Below are 24,919 nucleotides of genomic sequence, written 5' to 3' on the forward strand. Positions count from 1 at the left end.
AGTTACTCTTTCATGCCTAATGAAATATAACTAAAGATGTATCAACAAATTATATGTACTTTTACTTTGTGGTCAACGCCCAAAATGAAATGAATTATCATTAAAGGATCATAGCTATTCTAGTTAAGGTTGTTTCCATAAGGAAAATAAAGTGAGAAATAGTAGTAATGTTTGCTGTCACACATCTAATACACAATAGTAAAATCAATTTTAATAATAGTTACATTGGCAAACCAGGTCTGTAGATAATACATTCTTGCTATACAAAACCTCCTCTCCATTTCAATTCTTTGAAGCAAATATTGGACCCCTGAAATTTAATACAAATATCTGAATATGTTAAAAGTGTCTGAATATGTTAAAATATTGTAGGACAATTAGCAGCCAGAGGATTGTATTAGTCTCAAAATTATCACTGAATTGATTCCAACCCCAATTCCTCAATCTGCCATTCTACCTGCCATCTTGCTGCCAAAATCCATTCAGTTTTTAACTGTATATTTAACTACTTTCCATAATACTCTCCTTAACTTCCTTTCAAGGCGATCAGGGACTATGGGAATAGGGTAGAAAAGTGGACTTGAGGCAAAAGTTAATCCATAAACCTATTAAATGGTAAAGCTGTATAGTCCATAATTTCTTATGTCCTTATTTTCCTTTTCTACAGGAGACTGATGCATAAGGTGAGAGCCCATGATGTTCGAGGTGAGCTACTGGCATGGATTGAGGATTGGCTGTCTGACAGAAGGCAGAGAGTGGGGATAAAAGGTTCTTTTTTGCAATGGCAGCCGGTGACATGTGGTGTCCTGCAGGGTTCAGTGTTGGGGCCGCAGCTGTTCACTTCATATATTAATGATCTGGATGAAGGAATTGGAGCATTCCGGTGAAGTTTGCTGATGATACGGAGTTAGGTGGACAGGCAGGTAGTTCTGAGGAGGTGGGGAGGCTGCAGAATGATTTAGACAGTTTAGGAGAGTGGTCCAGGAAATGGCTGATGAAATTCAACGTGAGCAAATGCGAGGTCTTGCACTTTGTAAAAAAAGAATACAGGCATGGATTATTTTGTAAATGGTGAGAAAATTCATAAAGCTAAAGTACAGGATTCTCTAAAGGTTGACTTGCAAGTTGAGTCCGTGATCAAGAAAGTGAATGTAATGTTGTCATTTATCTCAAGGGGGTTGGAATATAAAAGCAGTGATGTGCTTCTGAGACTTTATGCAGCTCTGCTTAGGCCCAATTTAGAATACTGTGTCCAATTTTGGGCCCCACACTTCAGGAAGGACATACTGGCACTGGAGCATGTCCAGTGGAGACTCATACGGATGATCCCTGGAATGGTAGGCCTAACATACGATGAACAGCTGAGAATCCTGGGATTGTATTCATTAGAGTTTAGAAGGTTGAGGGGAGATCTAATAGAAACTTATAAGATAATGCATGGCTTAGAAAGGGTGGATGCTGGGAAGTTGTTTCCGTTAGGTGGGGAGACTAGGACCAGCAATTAGGGCACAGCCTTAGAATTAGAGGGGGTCAATTTAGAACAGAAATGAGGAGACATTTCTTCAACCAGAGAGTGGTGGGCCTGTGGAATTATTGCCACGGAGCACAGTGGAGGCCAGGACATTAAATGTCTTCAAGGTAGATACTGATAAATTCTTGATCTCGCAAGGAATTAAGGGATACGGAGAGAGTGTGGGTAAGTGGAGTTAAAATGCCCATCAGCCATGATTAAATGGCAGACTGGACTCGATGGATTGAATGGCCTTACTTCCACTCGTATGTCTTACGTTCTTATAGAGATGCAACTTATAGTTGCCAGTAAACCACTTTGAGAGTCAGGCCAAACCTGAGGTGAGCTGTCAGATTTCCTGCCCTCAGTGACCTAGCATGTGGAGACCAACTCCAGCGAATGTGCTGATCAAATTATTCTAGGTCCACAGTCTTGATGACGGATCAGCATTGTGTTGTGGAATGCACACAGTTTTAAAAAATACAGGAGTTGCCTTTGTCACTCAATACATCTGGATCAATCTTCAGCACTTAGACTCAGCATCTAACCAAGATATGTTTAAAGGGTGAGGCTGATGTTGCATAACTGCCCCTAAATATAACCTAAGTAACATGCAAGATATGGTCGTTATCTGTCTGTCATCTTGTCATCCATCTGTCGCAAGTCCTGTTGAGATGAGCGAGTGATGTAGCAACAGGTGAAGATTCATTGGCAGCTGTAGGTGTGAAACTGTACAGGGGCAGCTCGGGCCAGCGGGTTGTTTCTTCACTGGAAGGAATTAAGATTCATTGACACCCCCCAACTCTGCAAGAGACTGAGCAGCCCTTTTCAGGATCAAACTGCTCATCTCCCTCGTTTGACTGAAACACACAAGATTCTAAATAGCCTTGACATGGTGGGATGTGGAAAGGATGTAGGAGATTCTAGAATAAGTGGTCACTGTTTGAAAATAAGGGGAGAAATAAGGAAAACTTTATTTTCTTGTGCAGTTGACTCTTAACTACCCTCTGAAAGAACCTACCAAACCATTCAGTTCAAGGGGAATTGGTGACAGAAAATGAATGTGGTTGTATCAACGTGCATGAAATATATGATACATATATAAAACTCATACACATATACAGGTGCCAGTCTAGTGATTCAACAGTTATTCCCCAGTGCCAGCTAGTCAACAATGCTCAGAGAAAAGCTCAAATTCTGGAAAGATGGGCTGAGCATTTTGACCACAGTGTCAATCAGCCTTTATCTTCAATGAAGAAGCAATGAAAAGGCTGCCAACAACTGCTCTCTTAATGTTGCACCCACGTTGATAGAAATGGCAATACAATATCATCAAACTTTTAACCCTGAGCTAACAGATTGTCCAAATAAATTTGTCTGTGGTTTCCTGTTGGTTTGGAGCAGAATCCTCTGGGCACAAATCAGCCTTTTAGCAATTACTTATATACCCATTGGAAATCTACCAATTCTTCCTACTGATGAACATAATGATTCTCTCCTTGAGGGACAAACAACATGCACCACAAACTCAAACCTATTCAAAATATTACATAATAGTGCTGGTACATATTTAATTCCAGCTTCTATCTGCCCATTCCACCACACTGACACCATCAATGGAATTATATCTCCCACATGTTATCCTTTGTAATTTTCTTTCTACGGCTTTATCCCATATTTCTGCAATTTACTTCAGTCATACATTCTATCGTATAAACGCTATTTCTCTTCTCTAACATCCTGTGCATCCCTCTCTTTGCTTTCTCATTTGGCCAACCTTTAGCCACCTTGATACAACAGCAATATTTCTTCTGATTATCCACCTCCTTCTTCAGCCACAGTTAATCTGAGAGTCTACTTGAAAACTTAGGTGGATGTAAAAGATTCTATGGCACTATTTCAAGAAAGGGTACGGGTAAGATCTGTGGTATCCTGGACAATATTTATCTCTCATTCAACATTATTCACTGAACAACTCACTCAGTAAACATGCAGATGATCTGGTCATTACTATATTGCTGTTCGTAGAAGTTTGCTGAGCGCAAATTAGCTGCTGTGTTTCCAGCAATACAACAATGATTACAAGGCAAAAAGTATTTCATTGCAGCACCCAAGCAGAAGAAAAATATCTATACAACATTTTCAAGAAAAACGGGTACCCAATAAACACAATCTGCTGATTCCTCAGAAATAAACCCAAACAAGCAGACACAACACAACCAAAAACTATAGCCACATTATCTTACATCAAAGACATATCCGAAATGACTTCCAGACTACTCAGACCCCTTGGCATTATGGTAGCCCACAAACCTACCAACACATTTAAACAACAATGAATGAACCTAAAGGATCCATTAGATACTACCAGCAAAACTAACGTCATTTACGATACCATGCAAGAACTGTAAAAAACACTACATCGGACAAACTAGCAGGAAACTTGCCACTAGGGTACACGAACATCAATTGACCACTAAAAGACATGACCCACTATCACTAGTTTCTATACATACAGACAAAGAAGAACACCACTTTGACTGGGACAACATACACATCCTAGGACAGGAGAAATAAAGATATGCATGGGAATTCTTAGAGGCATGGCATTCTAACCAGAACTCCATTAATAAACACATCGATTTAGATCCTTCCCTTGAATAAAGGAACCGGAAATGACATCACCCACCTTAAGAAACCAAGACCTATAAATACAGAGGTGGGACATACCACCAGTGCTTCACCAGAGACTGTCACTGATGATGTTATCTAGTATGGTGTCAAAACTTACATACTCATCATCAACCTGAGCTACAAATCTTCTCAAAAATTGCGATTTCACTTTTCATTAAAGTTCTTTCAGACATCCAGAGGTCATGAAAAGCATTGCATGAATGCAAGTCTTTTTCTTTAAAAAAATTCACAAAATCTCTCTCTCTCTCTCTGGGTACAGTATACATTTTCATATTTATTTATGAAGTAGCTCAATTTATGTTTGATGTCAAAGATAGTACATAGTTATACATGATTCATGATTTATTAAAATATAACAAATTTAAAGTGGCTAAAGCTCCGGGACCAAATGAGATACCCCAAGGATTTTAAAGGAAGTGAGAGTGGAATTTGCAGAGGCACTGGTCATAGTTTTTCCTAGGTACCAGAAGACAGGAACATTGCAAACAATACAATCTTGTTCAAGTAAGCTTGTGAGGATAAGCACAGCAATTACATATCAATCAGTTTAAGTTCAGTGGTGGACACTTCTAGAGATAATTATTAGGGATAGAATTAATAGTTACTTGGTAATAGGAAGAGTCAGCATGGATTTCTAAAGGGGATATCACCTGTAACTAAGTTTCTGGAGTTTTTTGAGGAGTAACAGAAAAGCTTGATGAGGGTAATACTGCTAATGTGGTGTACACAGACTTTCATAAGACATTTGGAACAGTGCCACCCAGAAGATTTGCAAGGAAAGCTATACAAACAAAAGGATCACTAATAAAATAGATGCAAAATTTGCTTGGTGACAGGAAACAGAGAGTAATAGTCAATGAATACTTTTTGTGCCAATGGAAAATTTGTAATGGATTTCCACAAGGTTCAGTATTTGCTTTTCCTGATATATATTACTGGTCGTGCAGGGGGCAATTTGAAATGTTTCAGATGTCACAAAACGTTGATGAATAGTAAACTGTGAGGAGGACACTGTCAAACTCCAGAAGGGAATTGACAAGTTGGTGGAGTGGGCAGATAGGTGACAGATGGATTTCAGTGCAGAGAAGAGTGAAGTGATACATTTTGGGTAGGAAGAACATTGAAAGACAATATAAAACAGGAGGTACAATTCTAAAGGAGGTTGCAGGAGCAAAGAGACCTGGGCGTGGATGTGCACAGATCATTTAAAGTGACAGGACAGGGTAACGTGAGCAATAAGTAAAGCATATAATGTCCTCGACTTTCTTAAATAAGGGCATAGAGTACAAGAGTAGGGATGTAATGTTGAACTTGTATAAGACACTTTTTGGACATCGCCTTCAGCATTGTCTACAGTTCTGGATGCCACAAATGAAAGATGTTAACTGGAGTGAATGCAAAAGCAGTTTACAAGAATGCTTCAAGGAATGAAGAGTTTCTCTAACGCAGGAGGATTGAAGAGAGAAGAAGGCATACAGGAGGCCTGATAAAGATTTTCAAAATCATGAACAAGACTGGACAGAAGAGGTAGGGGGAAATTGTTCTCTCTTGCAAATGGCATAGATTAAAGTGATCTGCAAAAGAGACAAAGGTAAAGTGAAGAAAAACATTTTCATGTGAAAGTAGTTAGGGTATGGGGTGTACTGCATGTAAATGTAGCGGCAGCAGGTTCAGTCAAGGTCTTCAAGAGAAGCATTGGATGATTATTTGGATAAAAATAATGGACAAAGATATTGGGAAAAAAAACAGGAGTTTGGCATTAGGTAATGATGTGTATTTAATGAGCCAATGAAGGTATGATGGACCAAATGGCCTCCTTCTACACCATAACAAATCTGTGATTCTGTAATTGGTAATTAACTATAGTAGATTAACTACCTAAAAATGCCATTGTTACAATTAAGAGTGGACAAACATAACTAAACACTTAAAATAAATTGAAATAATTAGGTTTACTGCGCATGTTATTAGTAAGATTCAAGATATGATGAAAGGAACAGACGATGGCTATTATTTCAGCTTAAAAATATAATAAAATATATTTAACAGTTAAAGTCATATCAATAAATAGTTAAAATCAAATGAATAAATAGGGATTTAAAAGCAAGTTATTGTATAGCTGTTAATTTGTGGAAAGCAAACAGATGAATTTTACCGAGATTGCTGATCAATCCTGCTTGTCGTCTGCTTCTGGTTCTCTATTTAACGAACTATCGCATTTCTGCCCAGTACCTCTCTCCCTCAGAAAGTCTGTAACTAGGAACTCACCATCGAAAGAAATCATTAACTAGTCCTGTTTCAGATATAGTGTGGCTCAATTCCTCCACAGATCTTATATATTTAGATTGTTTATGTCTTCATAAAATTATTATAATATGAATGAACCGCACAGTTTCATAGCGCAATGTGTCTATGTTCTTGCCTCAACTCTGATAGATGGTAAAGTTCAAAGATACAGAAATGATAATATAAACTATAAACCCTATAACATCGTTTTTACTTCCACGCAGATATACCTCCAATTCTGTGTGTGTATAAGTGTGTAATAAATGCTACGGTTTCCCACTCTGGATGTATTATGTGACTATCTTCACATGACATTTACCTCCCTCCCGTTTTGCACTGCCATTGGCATCCTTGCAGTGTCCCGCCCGAGTAAACCACTTGGAAGGTCAACAGTTTCTGTTACCAACTTGGATGATTCTTGAAACTTTTCAAGCTCCAAAATATATACGAGGAACAGAAGTACTTAAAACAAAACCACATCTTTAAACGTTTCAGATCTCTGGACATTCCAAGGCCGTCTTGCGATGTTGGCAAACCCTGGTTACCCAGAATAATTTAATTCTTTTTAGCCAACCTGCTCGTCCGTGTAAACATCTTTAGGGCAGATGGGACTCGAACCCAGTTAAAGGGACAGTATCATTGCACCACAAAATGTTCTATCAAGGCATAGCACCGTGGTTAGCACTACTACCTCACAACGCTAGAGACTCGGGTTCAATTCCCACCTCAGGCAACTGTCTGTGTGCAGTTTGTAACTTCCTCCCCACCCCGTGTCTGCGTGGGTTTCCTCCCACAGCCCAAAAATAATGTGCAGATTAGGTGAATTGCTGGGCCGGAGGGTCTGTTTTCACACAATAAGTAATCTTAAAAAAAATGCTTTGAACTGATCAGAAAGAATTCTTGATACACATTTACATTTCTTTAGTGGTCACTTCAAAGTAATAATTAAACCTATTCACATTTGCATTAGCTTATGCAGATAATGAGCACAGACTGTCGGAGTGGCTTTAGCTTTTATTTTCTTTGAATGAAACTTTGGTTCAACTTGATGACGCACAAAACTCCGCTCGGATTAAAATACCAATTGTCACAATACTCATTCTCAAAAAACTTAATGACCTTGCCCGGATATCCGGGGACCTGGAGATAACAGCTTTTGCGCACCTGGGCAGTTGGGAGTACTGTCTCCGCACCAGGTTTTAAATGAGAGGCTGCAGGGTTGTGCATTAAAACAAATTGTCCGCTTGCAGTGGCGGCTCATAGGTAGAGGGCGACACAACAGGTTTGAATCTAGATTCCCCTCGCAGAATGCTGTTAGAATTGAAAAAAAAATTATTTGTTTCAGTGCCTGGCAGATTTCTTTTAAAGTGTAGAAGACTTTCAACATTCTTGAGTTTCAAAATAACATTATAGAACTTGTCGAATAGCTCCTGATTTGGAAAAGCGAACAAGAAGGTAGAGCCAAAGAGAAACTACAAAGTGGAGCCCAGAGAGTGGTTGAGACTAATGTGGTTAGTCCTTACTTCTACACCCCCTCCGATTTTGGACAAAAAAAGAGCCGATAGATTTTTTTCCCCCAGAATTGCGGTTAACATTTGCCTCCCCAAGTACCCCAATGTTGAATCATATTATAGGAATGGAGCGAGAATGCAATCTCTCTGCAGTCCTGGATTCTAAATACCAACAAATCAGTTCCAGCGCCTCAGTTCGTCAGTTCGTGCGCATCCAGCCAATTCACAACATTAAGGAATTATTATGGAGTTGAGGGAGGCCATTCGGCACGTCTAGTCTCTACCAGCTCGTGTAAGTTGCAATATGCAACCAGTTCATTTGTTTAAGGAACATGCTCTTTATCAATCATGTCCCCGATGCTTTCTGCCAGTTTTAGGTTGAACTTTGAAAAGTTACTTGGAAATGGAAACTAAAGGGATTGCTTGAATGTAAGATAGGTTCGGAGGGGGAAATTCTGTTATTTTGCTTCGTTTGAGGAAATGGCAACCTATACTGTCAGTGGTAAGCGTTATGATCCGCCTTGCAAAGAGCTTTTACTCAGTTTCTACGTAGAGGGTTACATTAAACTCGGAGCTGTGGGGATGGGCGAGCTGGATGAACCCTTCCAATGGGTAAGGAACTTACTGAAAAATAAGGCCTAAACTGCTCAATCTCTCTACATAAGATAAACTCCTCATCTCTGGAATCAATCTAGTGAATCTTCCCTGAACTGCCTCCAAAGCAATTATATCCCCCCCCCCCCCCCTTACGTAAAGAGGCCGCAACTGTGTGCAATACTCCAGGTACAGTCTCATTAATGCCATGTATGATTGCAGTAACACTTGCAAACTTATATGTTCTGTTCCTTGAGCAATAAATACCAAAATTCCATTTGCTTTCCTTAATATATGTTGTTACCTTCACAGTAGTTTTCTGCCATTCATGCAGAGGACACCAGTATCCCTTTACACTGAAACAGGTGGAGGTATCTCGTATTTAGTTAACATGCTGTGCTTCCATTCTTCTGATCAAACTAGATTGCCTCACACTTATCCACAGTAAGCTCCATCTACCAAATTTTGGTCCATTCACCTAAACTAGCCATATCGATTTGTAAATTTCTTATTTCTACAGTCATAGAGATGTACAGGATGGAAACAGACCCTTCAGTCCAACCCGTCCATGCCGACCAGATATTCCAACCCAATCTAGTCCCACCTGCCAGCACCCGGCCCATATCTCTCCAAACCCTTCCTATTGATATACCCATCCAAATGCCTCTTAAATATTGCAATTGTACCAGCCTCCACCACTTCCTCTGGCAGCTCATTCCATACTCGTACCACCCTCTGTGTGAAAAAGTTGCCCCTTAGGTCTCTTTTATATCTTTCCCCTCTCACCATAAACCTATGCCCTCTAGTTCTGGACTCCCTGACCCCAGGGAAAAGACTTTGCCTATTTACCCTATCCATGCCCCTCATAAATAGTTACAACTCACTTTCCCACTTGTTTTGGTGTTATCTGTAAATTTGGCTGTAGTACTTTCTATCCCCGCATCCAAGTGAATGGATTGTAAATAGTTGGAGTCCAAGGACCAAGCTCCCCACTAGTTATGGCTTGCCAACCAGAACAAGACATTTATCCTTCTGTTGGTTAGCCAATCCTCTATCCAAGTGAATAAAATTACCCCAACCCCATGTGACTTACCTTGTGTACTAACCTTCTGTGACACCTTATCAAATGCTTTCTGGAATTGTAGCCTGGGTACAAGTCCCACCTGCTCCAGAGGTGTGTAATAATATCTCTGATCATAGATTCCTGTTTTGAAAGGTGTCCACCAACTCAGGGTGAAGTTGAAAGAGACCTCTTAATAAGTTCCACTTTATACAACTCTAATCAATGCAGGACAACCATCATCCTCTTGTGGGACATAGGTTTGAGGATCAAATTGTGATCAAATGAGAATCAACTGCTCTATTTCAATCCCCATCTTTATGCTGCATTCAGATCTGATCGACAAACAAGAAAAATAATCAGGCTCCATAGACAGTGTCAAAAGCAGAAAGTACTGCAAAGGTGTAGCTGGTCTGGCAGATCTGTGGCGAGAAATCAGAGTTAACATTTTGGGTTCAGGGACCCTTCCACAGAGGAAAAGTCCCTGAACCTGAACCAGGGTTAACTCCAATTTCTTTCCACTGATGCTACTAGACCTGCTGTGCCTTTTCAGCAATTTCTGTTTTTGTTTCTAATTTACTGCATCTGCAGTTCTTTCGGTTTCCATAGACAGTGTATCTGTGCGACTTGCCTAAACTCCAGTGCCAGGGATCCAAGTTCTCAAAGAAATATCAGCTTTTGAGACAAAAGTGGAAATCTTAAAGGTGATTATAATGTGTTCTGAAAGAGTGTTAAGGTTTCTAAAAAAAAGTAACCTTTCACATTAAACTGTGGGAGTAGAACCAAGGTAAGCACGTCTTATACCTTGGCATGTGCTGTCATTTATAGGTTAATGCTCGACCTGCTTGGCTGTGCTATGAATGCATCTTCCTTGCTAGCAGCTCCTGGCCTAGGTTTTCAACCCAGAGCTCTGGTTCAAAGGCCAAATGTGCCACAAGACCTCTTGGGTATCTATGAAAATATAAATGTAGGTGTCATATCAGGAAATTCCTCTTCATATAAAGGATCCCATTTTTGTCATTGATTTAACGAGTAATAGGTTGAATAATTCAAAGTATGTTACAATTTGGTGGCACTAGAATATCTTCTTTGTATGCATTATAATCGTCCAAGAGAACTTTGTGGATTGTTATATCGCCATCCTTTGAAGCAGTAAACAAGAATTTACAATAAAATAGCGTTTCTCTCAGACAGAAACGTTGCAAGGCGCTTCATGGGAACAGTGTAAGGCAACGTTTTGTATTATACTTGTTGCTTCCTCTAGTATGGGAGACTATCTTCTCAAACATACAAATGTTTCGAGACAGATATCTCTTTACTACCGTAAACACTTTAGCGGGGTTTCCCGTGTCAGTTTTTAAATTACTTGTTGATGTAGATTTGAGGTGAGCTGACGAATTAAGTTAAGTTAATGCATATCACTCCTTTACAGTGCGAACTTGTATTACCCTTTGTTCCCACCAGGCTGCGCTCAGCCTTTTCGGTTTCAAAATTTAAAGTTTTAGTCGTCCAAGTCCATCTGCTGTTACAAAGTGTTCTTGTCTTGCTAATCAGATTGGTAAAGGACCTTGCCTTTTTTAAATATCTTTTTTTACATGTAATACTGTACACACAGATCTCACCAAAGTACATGCAGTTCGTATTTTTCACAGAATTGCCAAGACTACAGAACGTCTTTGATACGATTAAAGATTTCAGTTTTTCTCGTTTGGTTTTACAGTTTGACGTAAATGTACATGGACTTTTTTAAAGAATCGTTTTTAAGAATCGTTTATGATGGGGAGTGGTGGGGGGAAGGAAGGTAACTGACAATTCATATGCATCGTTCCCAATCAGCTGTGTCAGGTCCAACGGTTCGCTAGTTCCAGTCCCATAGCTGCCCACGTTTTACACTATTTTAAAATAAGGACCTTTCTCACAGTCCAGAGTACAGAATCAGGAACAGATCCAGACGTGCTGTCTTTATTTCGCTGCTAATATAGTCATAGATGTGCAGAACGACGTGTTCTTTTTAAGTAAATCTGTCACCAGACAGCAATTTGCACATCATAAAATTTTGAAAGCGGCTTTTAGTTGAAGTGCTCGCGTTTCGTCTCATAATCTAGGCATGTGTGTATCCATACAAAAATAAAGCTTGACAGATATAATCGGCTTAGATTCTTGTCAAAGAGCCTGCTGCTTCACATCTTTATAAAAATTTCAAACATATTTCGGATCAAAGTGAAGTGACAATTTAGTATTCGATTTACATTTTTCGGTTTTAATAAACCAGCCTTGCAGGAGAAATAAAACTTTCTGTTGGATTAAAGGTCAGCTAATGCACCAGTAAGGTTTACTATTCACAAAACTCTTTTTTTCTCTAAAAGAGAAGACAGTGACAGCGCTTGCAAATGCATCAGAGTTCCGTCTTACCTGCTCCTTCGAATGCCATAACTTAGACACTTATAAGATGATTATATTCTTCTTACCTTCATACATTTTATCGTAATTCTTTCAAGTTGAAGTGGGTATGGGCTTGACACTTTTTAGGAAAAAAGACACATGCTTTTCAAAGTACAACGCAGAAGTTGTTAATTAACGTTACCTTATTTAAGCATTTCCATTATATATAGATACATGTTGTCTATGTATAAATTAGGTGTTCGTATCCTTGTCTGACACTGTTTAAAAATAGCATTTGCTGATTCAGGACATTAATGGTGGCGCTGTCTGCGGTGAAATGTGACAAGAGATTACAGCAAGCTCTGCGGTCTTACTCACCCCTGCAAATAGAGCAATGGAATTGCTGACCAAACTTTCTTTGCTGCTCAGAAAGTCACTGGCAACACTTCATAAGTGGAATGAAACATGATTTTTGTTATATTTTTTAAAATCGTGTCCCGGGCTAAGTTCCACGTGAAGTCCTTGTCGGGCAACTTTGTGAGGTTCCTCAGTCTGGGCGCTTGTATGGTCCACCTATAAATATGATCGGTGTGTCCGCATCAGCCTGTATAAATGGGATGCCAGCTGCAGAACCCGCCGTGCTCCGTACGTAAACATATCTCCATGGAGATAGATTCGTCAGACCTGTGGGGTGAAAGCCAACCTGTCAGCCTGTAGCTGGTGACAACACACCCTCTGCTGTCGGTACAGGCAAACAGCAGCAACTCCCGACCCCCACTGTCAACTCCGCCACAAGCATTCGGGTCCGGCTTCTGCCTGCAGTAGTTTGGCTTCCTCGTGTGCCTTTCTCCTCACTTCCCATTATCACACTTCGAACGGGATTTTGGAAACCAGTAGAGTTGGAAAGGGGCGAGAAGTGTAAATAGTAGACTGTGGCTATCAATCTCGTAGTTTCTAATTTAGCAGTCCTCAATCTATTGCTTTCCATGTCAGAGCTGACATTTTTCTTCTTTTCCACGATTGTGTCGTACAAGTTGGGAAAACTATAAATAGGGGACACACTTTAAGAATGACACTTTAAAATGAGATTATTTTCTTACAGTCAGAGGGTTGTTGTCAGCGGGCATCTCTTTGAAAGTAGTGGAGGCTGGACCATTGAACTTACACTATGCAGAGTCAGATAATTTTTTGATTGACATGGAAGTCAAGGGTTATGAAAAGCAAACAGGAAAATACAATGGGATCAGCATTATCTTATTGAGTGGCGGAGAGCAGACTTGGACGCTGAATGGCCCACTCCTGGTCGTAAGTCTGACACTGCTATTCATTTTTGAGTTTGTTGTACATTTTCAGCAATTTTCTTTTTACCATTTCCTGCCACTTCAGTATCTTTAAACTCAACAATAAAGTTGACATTTTTTCCCAGTGTTAGTAAATCAATGGTGGACGTATAGCAGTTTTGATAAAGATGACAGCTGTTAGAAATTGGTTTACTTAGCTAAGAAAAATATGGTTTTTCAAATCAGCTGCACAGGAAGTGTAAAACTAATTATAAATGAAAAAAAGATTTTTTTTAACCCAGACAACTATGTGACAGAGAATCTGTAAGACAACTGGATATAGCACTCACAAATACTGACATTCACATGAAAATTGAATTACTTAAATCTGAAGATTCATTCACTTTTAACATGAGACCATATTACCATGAAAACTACCAAATTAAGACCATGGGAATAAACAAGTCAACGTCAGTCTCTGTGCGTAAGTTTCATTGCATTAGGTCAAATAAAAGGAATAAAATATTCTGCTGATTGCAAGCAACAACTCAAATGAGTCATTACCTCCTTGTTGAACACCACTTAGAAGAGGCATTGAGGGAAACAGAACATAGAATGTATTCTGCATGGAGGCCTTCACTGCATTATATCAATTGTGGCTTGGTAGCTCCATGACTGAGCATGACTGCAGTAGGTGATTAGAAAAGCAGAAGAGAGAAACCAATTTGTTTTCATCCTGACCAAGCTGTCAGTTGAAGGTGCATCAGTCCATGACAGTATTGCTAGAACAGATTACATAGGTCTATAGACAGAGCAACATGATCATACAACCAGCAAAACAGAGCGATGCTCTGCAGTCCTACCATATCCAGTCATGAATGATAGCCCTTCATTGCTTATTTCATTATTTTTCTCATTTTTGGTTTGAATAATGAGCTGAAGTTGAGAGTTGGGTTTTGGATAAACAGCTTGATTTTGAAAAAAACGAAATGAACAAAAAACCTAATGTGGGAATCGGCTTTGAAAGTTCATTGCAGCTAAGTTATTGTTCTAAGTACACTGCAGATGTTGGCACCTAAGATGTATTATGGTGTTAAAAGGGGCAAACACAGGGAGGCCAATGCCAGTTAGTCAAACAAAGAAAATGCTGGGAAAAAAAGAGAAACCATATATTTAACTGGTTTTGACTGGGTTTTGCATAGAAAGCAGTATGGTTCTGAAAACTGCTGCACAGTTTTGGTTGCTGTCAAGTCATCCTTTAATAGAATTATTGAAAGTTCTGAGAAAATAAGCCCAGTTATAAATAAACATCTTCAGCAGTTTGTGGAAATTGTTTACATTGGCTGGCGACTTGAGAATTCAAGCAAGTGAATAACTCATTATCCAAGGTCTGCAAAAAGCTTTAGCAACCATTGTTATAAACTGCTTAAGTGAACTGGCCAGTTGCAACTCTTTAATTTTCTTTCTAATTTATCCTTTAACTGTATGTTTGTCTGTCTGTATGTGTGACTGGGGATATGATCAAAGAAGACTGGGCTTAAATTGTAGACATTAGTTAGATTGCTTTGTGGTTTAACTTTGCTAAATTTACAGTAATAATAAACTGCTAATCTTTGTTTAAATTAGAAACTTGGTGTCTGATATCTATTATTCATCTGTTTAGGAACAATTGGGTGATTTTGAGGGTCACTGAATATTTTAGTTTCACAGCATTGCCATATCCAGTGTTATTGAGTCTGATTTGTTCTGGCTTGCTATTCCTGTGTCTTTACAGTGAACAATTTATTAACTCCATGGAAAAGGAGGCTCTACAGTTTCCCCCTTCCTCGGTTATTGGGAAGCTCAGCACAGATCAGTGCAAAATACAAGTCTGAAGCATTTGTTACCGTTTCCATCAAAAAGTGCAGAGTGCTTATTCCAACTCAGCCTCCTGTTGAGTTTTCCAAGATCCTAATGTCAGTCCTCAATCAATTTGATTCAGTCCGTATGATGTAAAGAACTAGTTGAAAGCATTGAATATTACAAAGGTTATGGGTCCTGACCAGAATCTGGCATTAGTATTGAAAACCTATGCTCCAAAACTAGCTGTGTCCCTTGCCAAGTTGTTCCAATACATGGACTGCAGTTGTTCAAAAAGGCAGCTCACCACCACCTCCTGAAGGGTGACTAAAGATGAGCAATAAGTGCTGGCTGGCTACTGACCCCTATGTCCCTTGCGTGAATAAAAAATAAATACAACACTGGCATCTGCTCAGCAACGTGAGAGATTGTCTCTGGTTAAGACTTGCTCACAACAAAAAGGATGAATCCAAATCAGCCAATTAATGTCCATTAATCTACTCAATCATTAGTGAAGTAATGGAAGCTATCGTCAAAATGCAATGAAGCATTTCCATAGCAATAATATGCTCAGTGATGCTCTTTTATATTCAGTAAAGCCCTTTGCAAACATCTCCAGACTGTATTCTATTCTAAGTCTAAACATGGACAAAACAGTTGAAGTCCCGAAATGAGATATGAGTGACTGCCCTTGACACCAACATTTAACCAAATATGGTATCAAGGAGCACTTGTTCAGTTAGGTAATGGCAATCAGGGGAAAACTCTGTACTAGCTTGACTCATGCTTAACACGAAGGAAGATGGTGTGATTGTTGGATGTTAACCAGGAAATGGCTGCAGGATCCCCATAGCATAGTTTTCTACATTTAAGCATCTTCAATGACCTTGCTTCCAAAATACTGTCAAAAATTGAGATGTTTGCTGATGATAGCAATGTTTAGTATCAGATGAAACTTGTCAAGCATTGAGCAATCTATGCCATATGCAACAAGATTTTGTCTCGATTTGACAAGTAGGAAGTAATATTCATTCTGTACAAATGCCAAGTAATGACCATCCAACAAAAGATGATCGAATAATCTCTCTTTGGCATTACCATTGTAGAACAACCATCAATTGTGACACCCTTCCATTATTTTGTGTGGAATTGTCATTGTTTAAATGGGCTAGACTCAGGACAGAGATTAGGCACCCATTTGGTGCTCTAATTTTTAAAAGCCGCAAAATTATATTATAACACAATCTGAAATGTTAGAGCCCACTACTTTCCTCACTCCACCATTACCACAAGCAAGGAATCAGCCTCAGTTCAATGAAGAGTGTAAAAGGCCACACCAAGAGGAGTACTCGGCCAACCAGAATATGAATAGCCAGACTGGTAAAGCTACAAGCCATGGAAGCAGCAAGCTGTAAACAATGCTATGCAATCTAAATCGATGCTGGTCAAGACAAATAAACATGAAGGACAGATTCTGTGGAGGAATAAGGCCAAAGGATCTGCAACCATCTTCAGACAGAAGTGCTGAATAGCTGATCCATTGAAAGTATTCAGCTGAATTCTCAGCATCACAGATGTCAGGCTTCATTGAATTTGACTTACTCCACGTGGTATTACAGAATGACTGAATGTACTGCAGACAGCAAAGACTTTAGACCCCAACAATATTTCTGTTGCAGTATTGAAGGGAAGTGCTCTGTCTAGCATATGCCTATCTCCAAGCTATTCAAGTACAGGTACAACACTTGCATCCACCCAGAAAGTGGACACTTGTTCAGGTATGTCCTGTCCACAAAAGCTAATTATCACCCCATCATTCTGCTCTCAATCACAAGAACATACAAGCAGGGATAGGATATTTAGTTCCTGGAGTCAATTTCAGCATCAAGACCATGGTTGATCTGCAATCTAATTTCATATAACCATCTTCAACCCTAATTTCTGAATATATCTGACGAACAAAAATTTATCAATCCATTTTAAAAGTAACACTTGATGCAACATGAATTGTCAATTGCAGAAGAAAGTTTCAAACTTTTACCACCCCTTTTTTTGGCAATACCCTCTAAGTGCTAGACTCTGCAACTCGCAGTACTTCCTCCCTTACCATTTTCCATTAACGTCTTGGAAACCTTGATCACATCATCACTCACCTTTTGAACGTCAGAGGAATCCATGTTGAAGTTAAGACGACTGGCAGAGGCATTTGTCTCTGGTTTATTCCTTCATGAAATGCTTAGAGACCATTGGTATATAGGATTAATGATGTAGCCATGCAAACCTGTAGCTGAAGCCCGACCAAACGGGCACTACAACTGGCTTTATCATTGAAAAATGCGACAAGTGGAGCATATGAGTTGCAGTATATTCCTATGGAAGTGGACACCCTTAGTAATGCCAGCGCCAGACCCAAGACTCTGCCAAGCGAGAAAGACAGTTTGATACAGGGGATGAAGTTTGGTGTAGGAACCACAGAAATGGCCCCACATGGGTAGGGGGCATGGTCGACACAAGGTCAGGGCCAGTGATGTCTAAGGGTCAACTTGATGCAACAGTGCTGAACAACACGTGGACCACATGAAAGCTGCAAACGACGCAGGAGCAAAATGTATGCTGCTCTACGGAATAGTTGGAAAGGCTGCCGGAACTCATGGGTTCACAGTCTCCATCAAGTGTCGGTGAGACTTCTGAATCAGACCCGGACATGATAGATGTAGCTGCATTTGATGCCTTTGCTGCCAGAAGAAGAGAGTGAATTTTTACCAAGGCACTCTTGGTGTAAGTGGCGAGCTTTCGTGCATTATGTGCTGCCCACACTGGAAGCAGAAATGGAGGAACCTGACCTGGTGCTAAAATGCCTCAGGAAGCTCTCTGAGAAAAAGGATGGGCCTACGTCCTCAGGCTCAGAGGAGGAGGGATGTCGTGATTGTAACAAGGTCAGCTCTTATTGGGGCTGTTAAGCTAATCCAAGCAGGGATCCCTGCTGGCTGACAGATATAAACAGGAATATCAGAGATTCTTCTGACACTCGGGGTCCAATGAGGTTGTGCAGAGTCAAGGACTTCCCAAGTGTAAATAAAGGGTGACTTGGTTATGGGATACCAGCCTTAAGATTGCTTCACTTTTAAACAAGCTACTGTTCAAAACTCAACTTCTTAACTTCAATTCACAGTTCCAAACCAAAAAACAAGAAAGAGTAGTGAGGGCCTCAATGTTATGCCTAAAAGACAAGACAATAAACTGGGTATTCTGTGATGAGTAACTCACCTCCTGACCCTCATAACCTGTCTACCATCAGCTGGGCAAAAATTGGGAGGGAGATGATTTCTCATGGCCTGGATGAGCCAGCTCTCCAACAGGTCTGAGGGTAACTCAACACTTTGTCTCTAACACTATTCAGAGCAAAGTGGCCCGTTCAATTTGCAACCTGCTGTTATAAATATTGACTTTCTGTGCTGCTGTCTACAAGCAAATGGGCAAGGCTTCTTTAAACTGAATTTTCAAACTCTCAAATTAATTTAAGATTAAATCCATTTAGATTACAGTCATAGAGTCATTAAGGCACAGAAGGTGACCATTTAGCACATTAAGTCGATGTCAGCTTTCTGAACAGAAACTCAATTAATATTTATTTTCATGCTCTCTTCTCCTAGCCATGTAAGTTTATTCCCTCTCACACCCATTCAATTTTCTTTTAAAATCATTAATTGTTCCCACTTCTGCCAATTTCAAAGGCAACAAGTTCTCGATCAGTGCCATTTGCAGTGTAAAAATATTTTTCCTTACATACCTACTTGCCTAAAGCTTTGTATCTTGCTATAATACTTAACAAAGAATTTCTATTTTCAATTCAGCTCAATCTATACAAAAAAGTTTAATTTTTGAAGTAATTGTCCTTATATCAATTACACATCAGCAAGTATGACACAGGTACAGAACCATTTTACTTTGTGCTGACTTTACCCTTGCCATTTAAATCCAGAGTTGGATTCCAATTCAATTCCAGAATGAAGTAGAGGAAAATGTGTTAGGTACCACAGGGTTATTCTCACATTTCCTTTCAGCGTAGTTACAAGAAATAACATGGTGGTGGTACCATTAGTGCTTTGGATACTTCTCAAACATCAACTGCTATAAAATGATCTAACACTATTTAAAAAGTTAAGTGGAGACTTTGCCTCCCAACTTCTATATATGTATGTTTCGAAGCTAGTGCAAGACAAATCTGCAATGTGCATCTCCAAACATGTGCAGAACTTTCTCTCTGAAGGACATTTACGAGTTCCTGGCCAACAGAAATAAGCAATATAAATAAGGCTCTGCCTGAAAGAGACAAGCTTCAGATATCGACAGTATAAATATGCATTCAAACTGGACTAATATAAATATAGGAAACTGTAACAGTTTCTCATGTCCTAAAGTGAAACACCAAATCGGAACATAGTACAGACAGACCAAATCTTGTTAGTGATTCTTAGGTGAAGCTTCAGCCTTATGTAGAACTCAGAAATTATTCTTCCAATTAATTTCAATCTTTCATCATTGCTAGTCATTTTGGAAAGAATCAATTTCAAGTGTTTACCTAATTTCCTTCCTCATTCTGATAAGGTGCCATGACAGGCTTGATGGGTTAAATGTGTTGCATCATAAATTATTCTAGAGTTTCCTGCTGTATGTCGCTGGGATTCATCTAAAGAGCAGCAATTTTAATTGCCCCATCCTATTCTGCCGTAGGTAAAGGCTAGGTGATGATGTCAGTGCTTGGAGCAAAGCATTCCCTAATGAGCGCGCATGCGTAATTGCCTGCAGTTGCCAGTTTCGGCAGATATTGCCTTACAAAAAAAATGGTGCAAAAACCAGAAAGGAAAGCAAGGAAATATCAGAGATTTCTCACTTCTCACCATGGGTATTGACACCACTGAGATTACGCTGCCCCGTGATACAGTGGCAAAGCTCAGTGAAAGGCCCCAGGTTATATAACTAGAAAGGCCTCAGAACTTATTTAAACTGAAAAACACCAAAGTTAGAGAAATCTAGTGAAAGAGTCTAAAGAAGGAAAGTCAGAAGAAATTAAAGATTTAAATAGACTGGTTCTCAAATTAAGATGGAATGTCATTGGAGAGATTTATAAGGGCCACAGGCAGATAAATCTTTTTTAAAATGTGCAGAAATATTCTATCATGGCTGTGAAAGGTGAAACGTTTCTAATTTACCTTGGAAGAAATGGGAAGACTTCACCTTGGCTACTGAATATGCAAAAATGATAACAGAAGTTTGTGCCATAATTTTCCTAAATATACAGTGTGAGCAAGCCGTGAAAAAGGGAAAACCCATTAAACAGTACAGCAGTATTACAAATAAACAGATTTTTAAAAGTTTGAAAGCAATAAATGAGTGTACAAGTAGTAATACAATTTAAAGTTTTATTGAATAATTTCACAAACTCAGTAACATGGGGTTTCAAAAATCTGGTAAAGGGAATGCTGCACAGAGAACAGTAAACTTCACATTTCAAATTTAAAAAAAAACATTGGTAAGTACAATACAGGTGTATGAAACAGTGGAATTTAAGCAATTATAGATTTAAAATGCTTTGTGGTAATAAAATTAATCAGAAAATTGAGGAAAAAATGGAAATATACATATTCCTAGCTCATTCAAGGTCAGAGAGGGACTACGCAAACTGGACTTCAAGGAAGCAACAGTTCTTAAGATAAAGCAATAACTCCAAAACAAACACAAGACATTGAAGTTATCAAACACTAAATACACAGAGTTACTAAGCTGCAGAAAATGGTAAGGTTACATATGGAAAAACTTAAAATGGTACACCTCTTTTAGAAAAGATAACAATGTCTTAATAGGGGGAATTGGTGATCCAAATGGATTCTCTCCACCTGTTTACATCAATGGATGTCCTCCTGAATTTAAGCTTGATATTGGTGCAAGCACCATTATCTTATCAGACCAGTAACTCTGGCTGGAGAAGCAGATGCTCCAGCAATGATACTGCATCAGGTACGTGGAGCAACTGTCAGGAGTATAGGAATGCTGCCACACCAGAAACACAAGACAGGTGAAAACGAGTGTGTAGTTTGCAATCAACATGCCTCGTTTTTGAGTCAGCATGTACTTTTGGCCCTCAACTTCCTTAAGATGTCAGGAGTCTCATTAGTTCCAAGAGAATGACAGATTCAGAATCATACATTTGTCAAAACCACTAGTCCAGAAGAAATCAGTTATCAAAACACTAGTCCAACAACAAACCATGGCCAACTGCCTAAACAAGGGGCAACCAGAAGAAAGTTTACTTGGGCTGCCTACACTCATGGCAGAACTCAAAAAGAAGAAATGATCTGTTGATATTGCTAAAATAAATGTTTCAAAAGGCAGTGAATAAATAATGGCAACAGAGCCAAAAATGACTCAATCACATTTGATAACAATGAAAGAGTGACCAGGACTGTGCTACAATTCACCAATATTGAGTTGAAGGATAATCAGACTGAAAGTTCAGCACATTAGCTGAGATCAAATACTTTGAGCACCAACAACATTTAAGAATCACAATCAATGTCAAACAACCCTCACTGTGTACCATATTAATAAAAAGTACTGGAAATAGTCATCTAAAAATCTTTAATTGTCTAGTTGTACTTTCTACCATTTGCACAATATAGCAGTCCAGCAGTATTACAAAAAACACTTTTTAAAATGCTTGAAACCAAGTCTACTGTGTCAGCCATGTACTTGGAATGCCTGAATTCCAACTACGAAATAAAATCTCTTCACTCAGAGATTTTATTTGGTAGCTCAAAGAAGGCACTTGAACGAGAGGATAACAATGGAAGTGTTTCAAAGGCCCCCTGAAGGTTTCCTTAAGGATATGTACCTTTGAGGTCAATGCATGGGAGACCCTTATTCAGAAGAAACTGACTTGGAGGAAATTCCTGTATGAAAAGACACAATTCCTTGAGAACACCCATCAGCATGAAGTAGTATGGAAAAGGAACCGGAGAAATGATTGCTAACGATTAAGGTCAAGGACCACTTCCATCTCCCAGAAACACCTGCCAAATGTCTAGCTGAAGGTGCAGCTCTCTGATTGGTCTCATCAGTCAAACTATGATTCACAATGACCAGTTGTACAGAATTTCCTGGGTGGACAATTATACTTGTCAACGAGTGAATGCTGTCAACAGTTACAATTCTGCACCCACAGATTTGGTAAATCACCCTCTTTCTCTATCTAACTTTGTTTTACCCTCATTACCATTAAAAGTATATTCCACACCCTCAGTATTAACTTCTCTACTCACATCTCTACTCTGGTAAGTCGAATGGATGGAGATTTCAATGTTTTTGGTGGATGACTGATTTAAACATCCATTGCCAGATCTCCTATTGGGTGCACTTCCCCATGAAAGAGGTTTCAAAAGACTTTCAGAACTTATTGTAAGAAATGTTTATTTAAATATTAACTATATACATTACGGGTAAGCACAAGGTTCGAGTTGTTGCTCCTTCTTTCAGAGTCTCAATACTGTGTTCATGACATTGTTGATATAACTTCCTTTGTATATCAGGAGTTAACCTTTACTACTTGGATTTGAGTGAACTACATAGATTTTTTGTATTCTATCACTGCTTCAAGAGATTGCTTCAGAATGCAATGATTAGCACAACTTCTCTTCACTCTAAACTGTTTCATGGCTGCCCAGCTGTACTCTTCATTGGCTTAATAGTCATGATAGAGCAGGCAAAGTGCCAAGCCATGAGATTACAAATTATGGCTAAATGAATTCTGGTGCAGCTGGTGGCAGACAGAACCTCATGGAATGCTTACTTTGGATTTACTAGAACAGTTTCAAATGCAATCCATTTAGCACAGTGGTTTGCCACACAATTTCTTCAACAGGAAGATGGGACTTTGTCTCTCCAAAAACTGCACAGTGGTTACCCCTACCTGTTATTTCATGGACAAATGCTTCTGTAACAACTCTGAAGAGGGGAAAGATATAAAAAGAGACCAAAGGGGCAACTTTTTCACGCAGAGAGTGATGCGTGTAGAACATACAGAACAGAGGACATGACAGTGCAGTACAGGCCCTTGACGTTGCGCCAACTTGTGAAAATAATCTGATGCCCATCTAACCTACACCATTCCATTATCATCCATATGTCCTTCCAATAACCATTTGAGTGCCCTTAATGTTGGCGAGTCTACTACTGTTGCAGGCAGGTCATTCCACACTCTACGACTTTGAATGAAGAAACTACCCCTAATATCTGTCCTAAATCTATCACCTCTTAATTTGAAGCTATGTCCCCTCATGTTAGCCTTCACCATCCAAGGAAAAAAGCTCTCACTGTCCACCCTATAAAACCCTCTGATTATCTTATACATTTCAAATAAGTCACCTCTCAACCTTCTTCTTTCCAACAAAAACAGCCTGGTTCCTTCAGCCTTTCCTTGTAAGGCCACCCCTCCATACCAGGCAATATTCTAGTAAATCTCCTCTGCACCCTTTCCAAAGCTTCCACATCCTTCCTGTAATGCTGAGACCAGAACTGCACGCAATACACCAGGTGCGGCCTTACCAATGTCTTGTACAGCTGAAGCATGACCTCATGGCTCTGAAACTCAATCCTCCTACCAATAAACGCCAACACACCATATGCCTTCCTAACAACGCTATTAACCTAAGTGTCAACCTGCAGGGATTTATGCAACTGGACACCGAGATCTCTGTTCATCTACACTGCCAAGAGTTTTATCATTAGCCCAGTACTGTGCATTCCTTCTTCCAAAGTGAACTACCTTGCACTGTTCCACATTAAACTCCATTTACCACTTCTCAGCCCAGCTCTACATCTTATCTATGTCCCTCTGTAACCCACAACATCCTTCAGCACTATCCACAACTCTGCCTATCTTAGTGTCACCCACAAACTTACTAATCCATCCTTCTATGCCCGCATCCTGATCATTTATAAAAATGACAAACAGCAGTGGCTCCAAAACAGATCCTTGCAGCACACCACTGATAACTGATTGCCAGGATGAACATTTTCCATCAACCAACACCCTCTGCCTTCTTTCAGCTAGCCAATTTCTGATCCAAACCACTAAATCACCCTCAATCCCATGCTTCCATATTTTGTGCAACAGCCTACAATGTGGAACCTTATCAAATGCCTTACTGAAGTCCAAATACACCACATCAACCATTTTACCTTCATCCACCTATTTTGTCACCTTCTCAAAGAACTCAATAAAGGTTATTGAGGCATGACCTACCTTTCACAAAACAGTGTTGACTTATCAGATTATTCCTTTCCAGATGATTATAACTCCTATCTCTTATAACCATTTCCAACACCTTACCCACAACCAAATTAAGGCTCACTGGCCTATAATTATCAGGGTTGTCCCAACTCCTTTCTTAAACAAGGAACAACATTTGCTATTCTCCAGTCTTCTGGCATTACTCCTGTCGACAATGATGACATAAAGATCGAAGCCAAAGGCCCTGTAATCCGCACCCTGGCTTCTCATGAATCCAAGAATAAATCCCATCCGGCCCAGGAGTCTTATCAATTTTCAGATCTTCCAAAATTGTTAAAACCTCTTCTTTGTCAACCTCAATCCAATCTAATCATGTAGCCTTTTTCTCCATATTCTCACTAACATTGCCCTTTTCCAATGTGAATTCTGATGAAAGTATTCATTAAGTACTTCCTCATGTCCTTAGATTCCACA

At 39.5% G+C, this 24,919-nt stretch overlaps 1 protein-coding gene across 7 annotated transcripts in view; it reads right to left on the reverse strand.

Moving 5' to 3' along the window:
• Nucleotides 1–12,667, reverse strand: part of tent5c (terminal nucleotidyltransferase 5C) — a 31,858-nt gene extending 19,191 nt beyond the window's left edge. Inside the window, exon 1 of one of the 7 annotated variants that reach the window (XR_011962545.1) lies at nt 12,416–12,667. Coding sequence is in view for 1 of the 7 variants with exons in the window: in XM_072585230.1 (XP_072441331.1) it covers nt 12,124–12,129 (6 nt within the window). In the remaining 6 variants the exon portion in view is untranslated. The other 6 variants (XM_072585232.1, XM_072585231.1, XM_072585236.1 and 3 more) reach the window with 6 other exon arrangements.
• Between the last annotated feature and the right edge of the window lie 12,252 nt (nt 12,668–24,919).

The sequence above is a fragment of the Chiloscyllium punctatum genome, chromosome 15 (genome assembly GCF_047496795.1).
Source record: "Chiloscyllium punctatum isolate Juve2018m chromosome 15, sChiPun1.3, whole genome shotgun sequence".
Taxonomy (NCBI): Eukaryota; Metazoa; Chordata; class Chondrichthyes; order Orectolobiformes; family Hemiscylliidae; genus Chiloscyllium; species Chiloscyllium punctatum.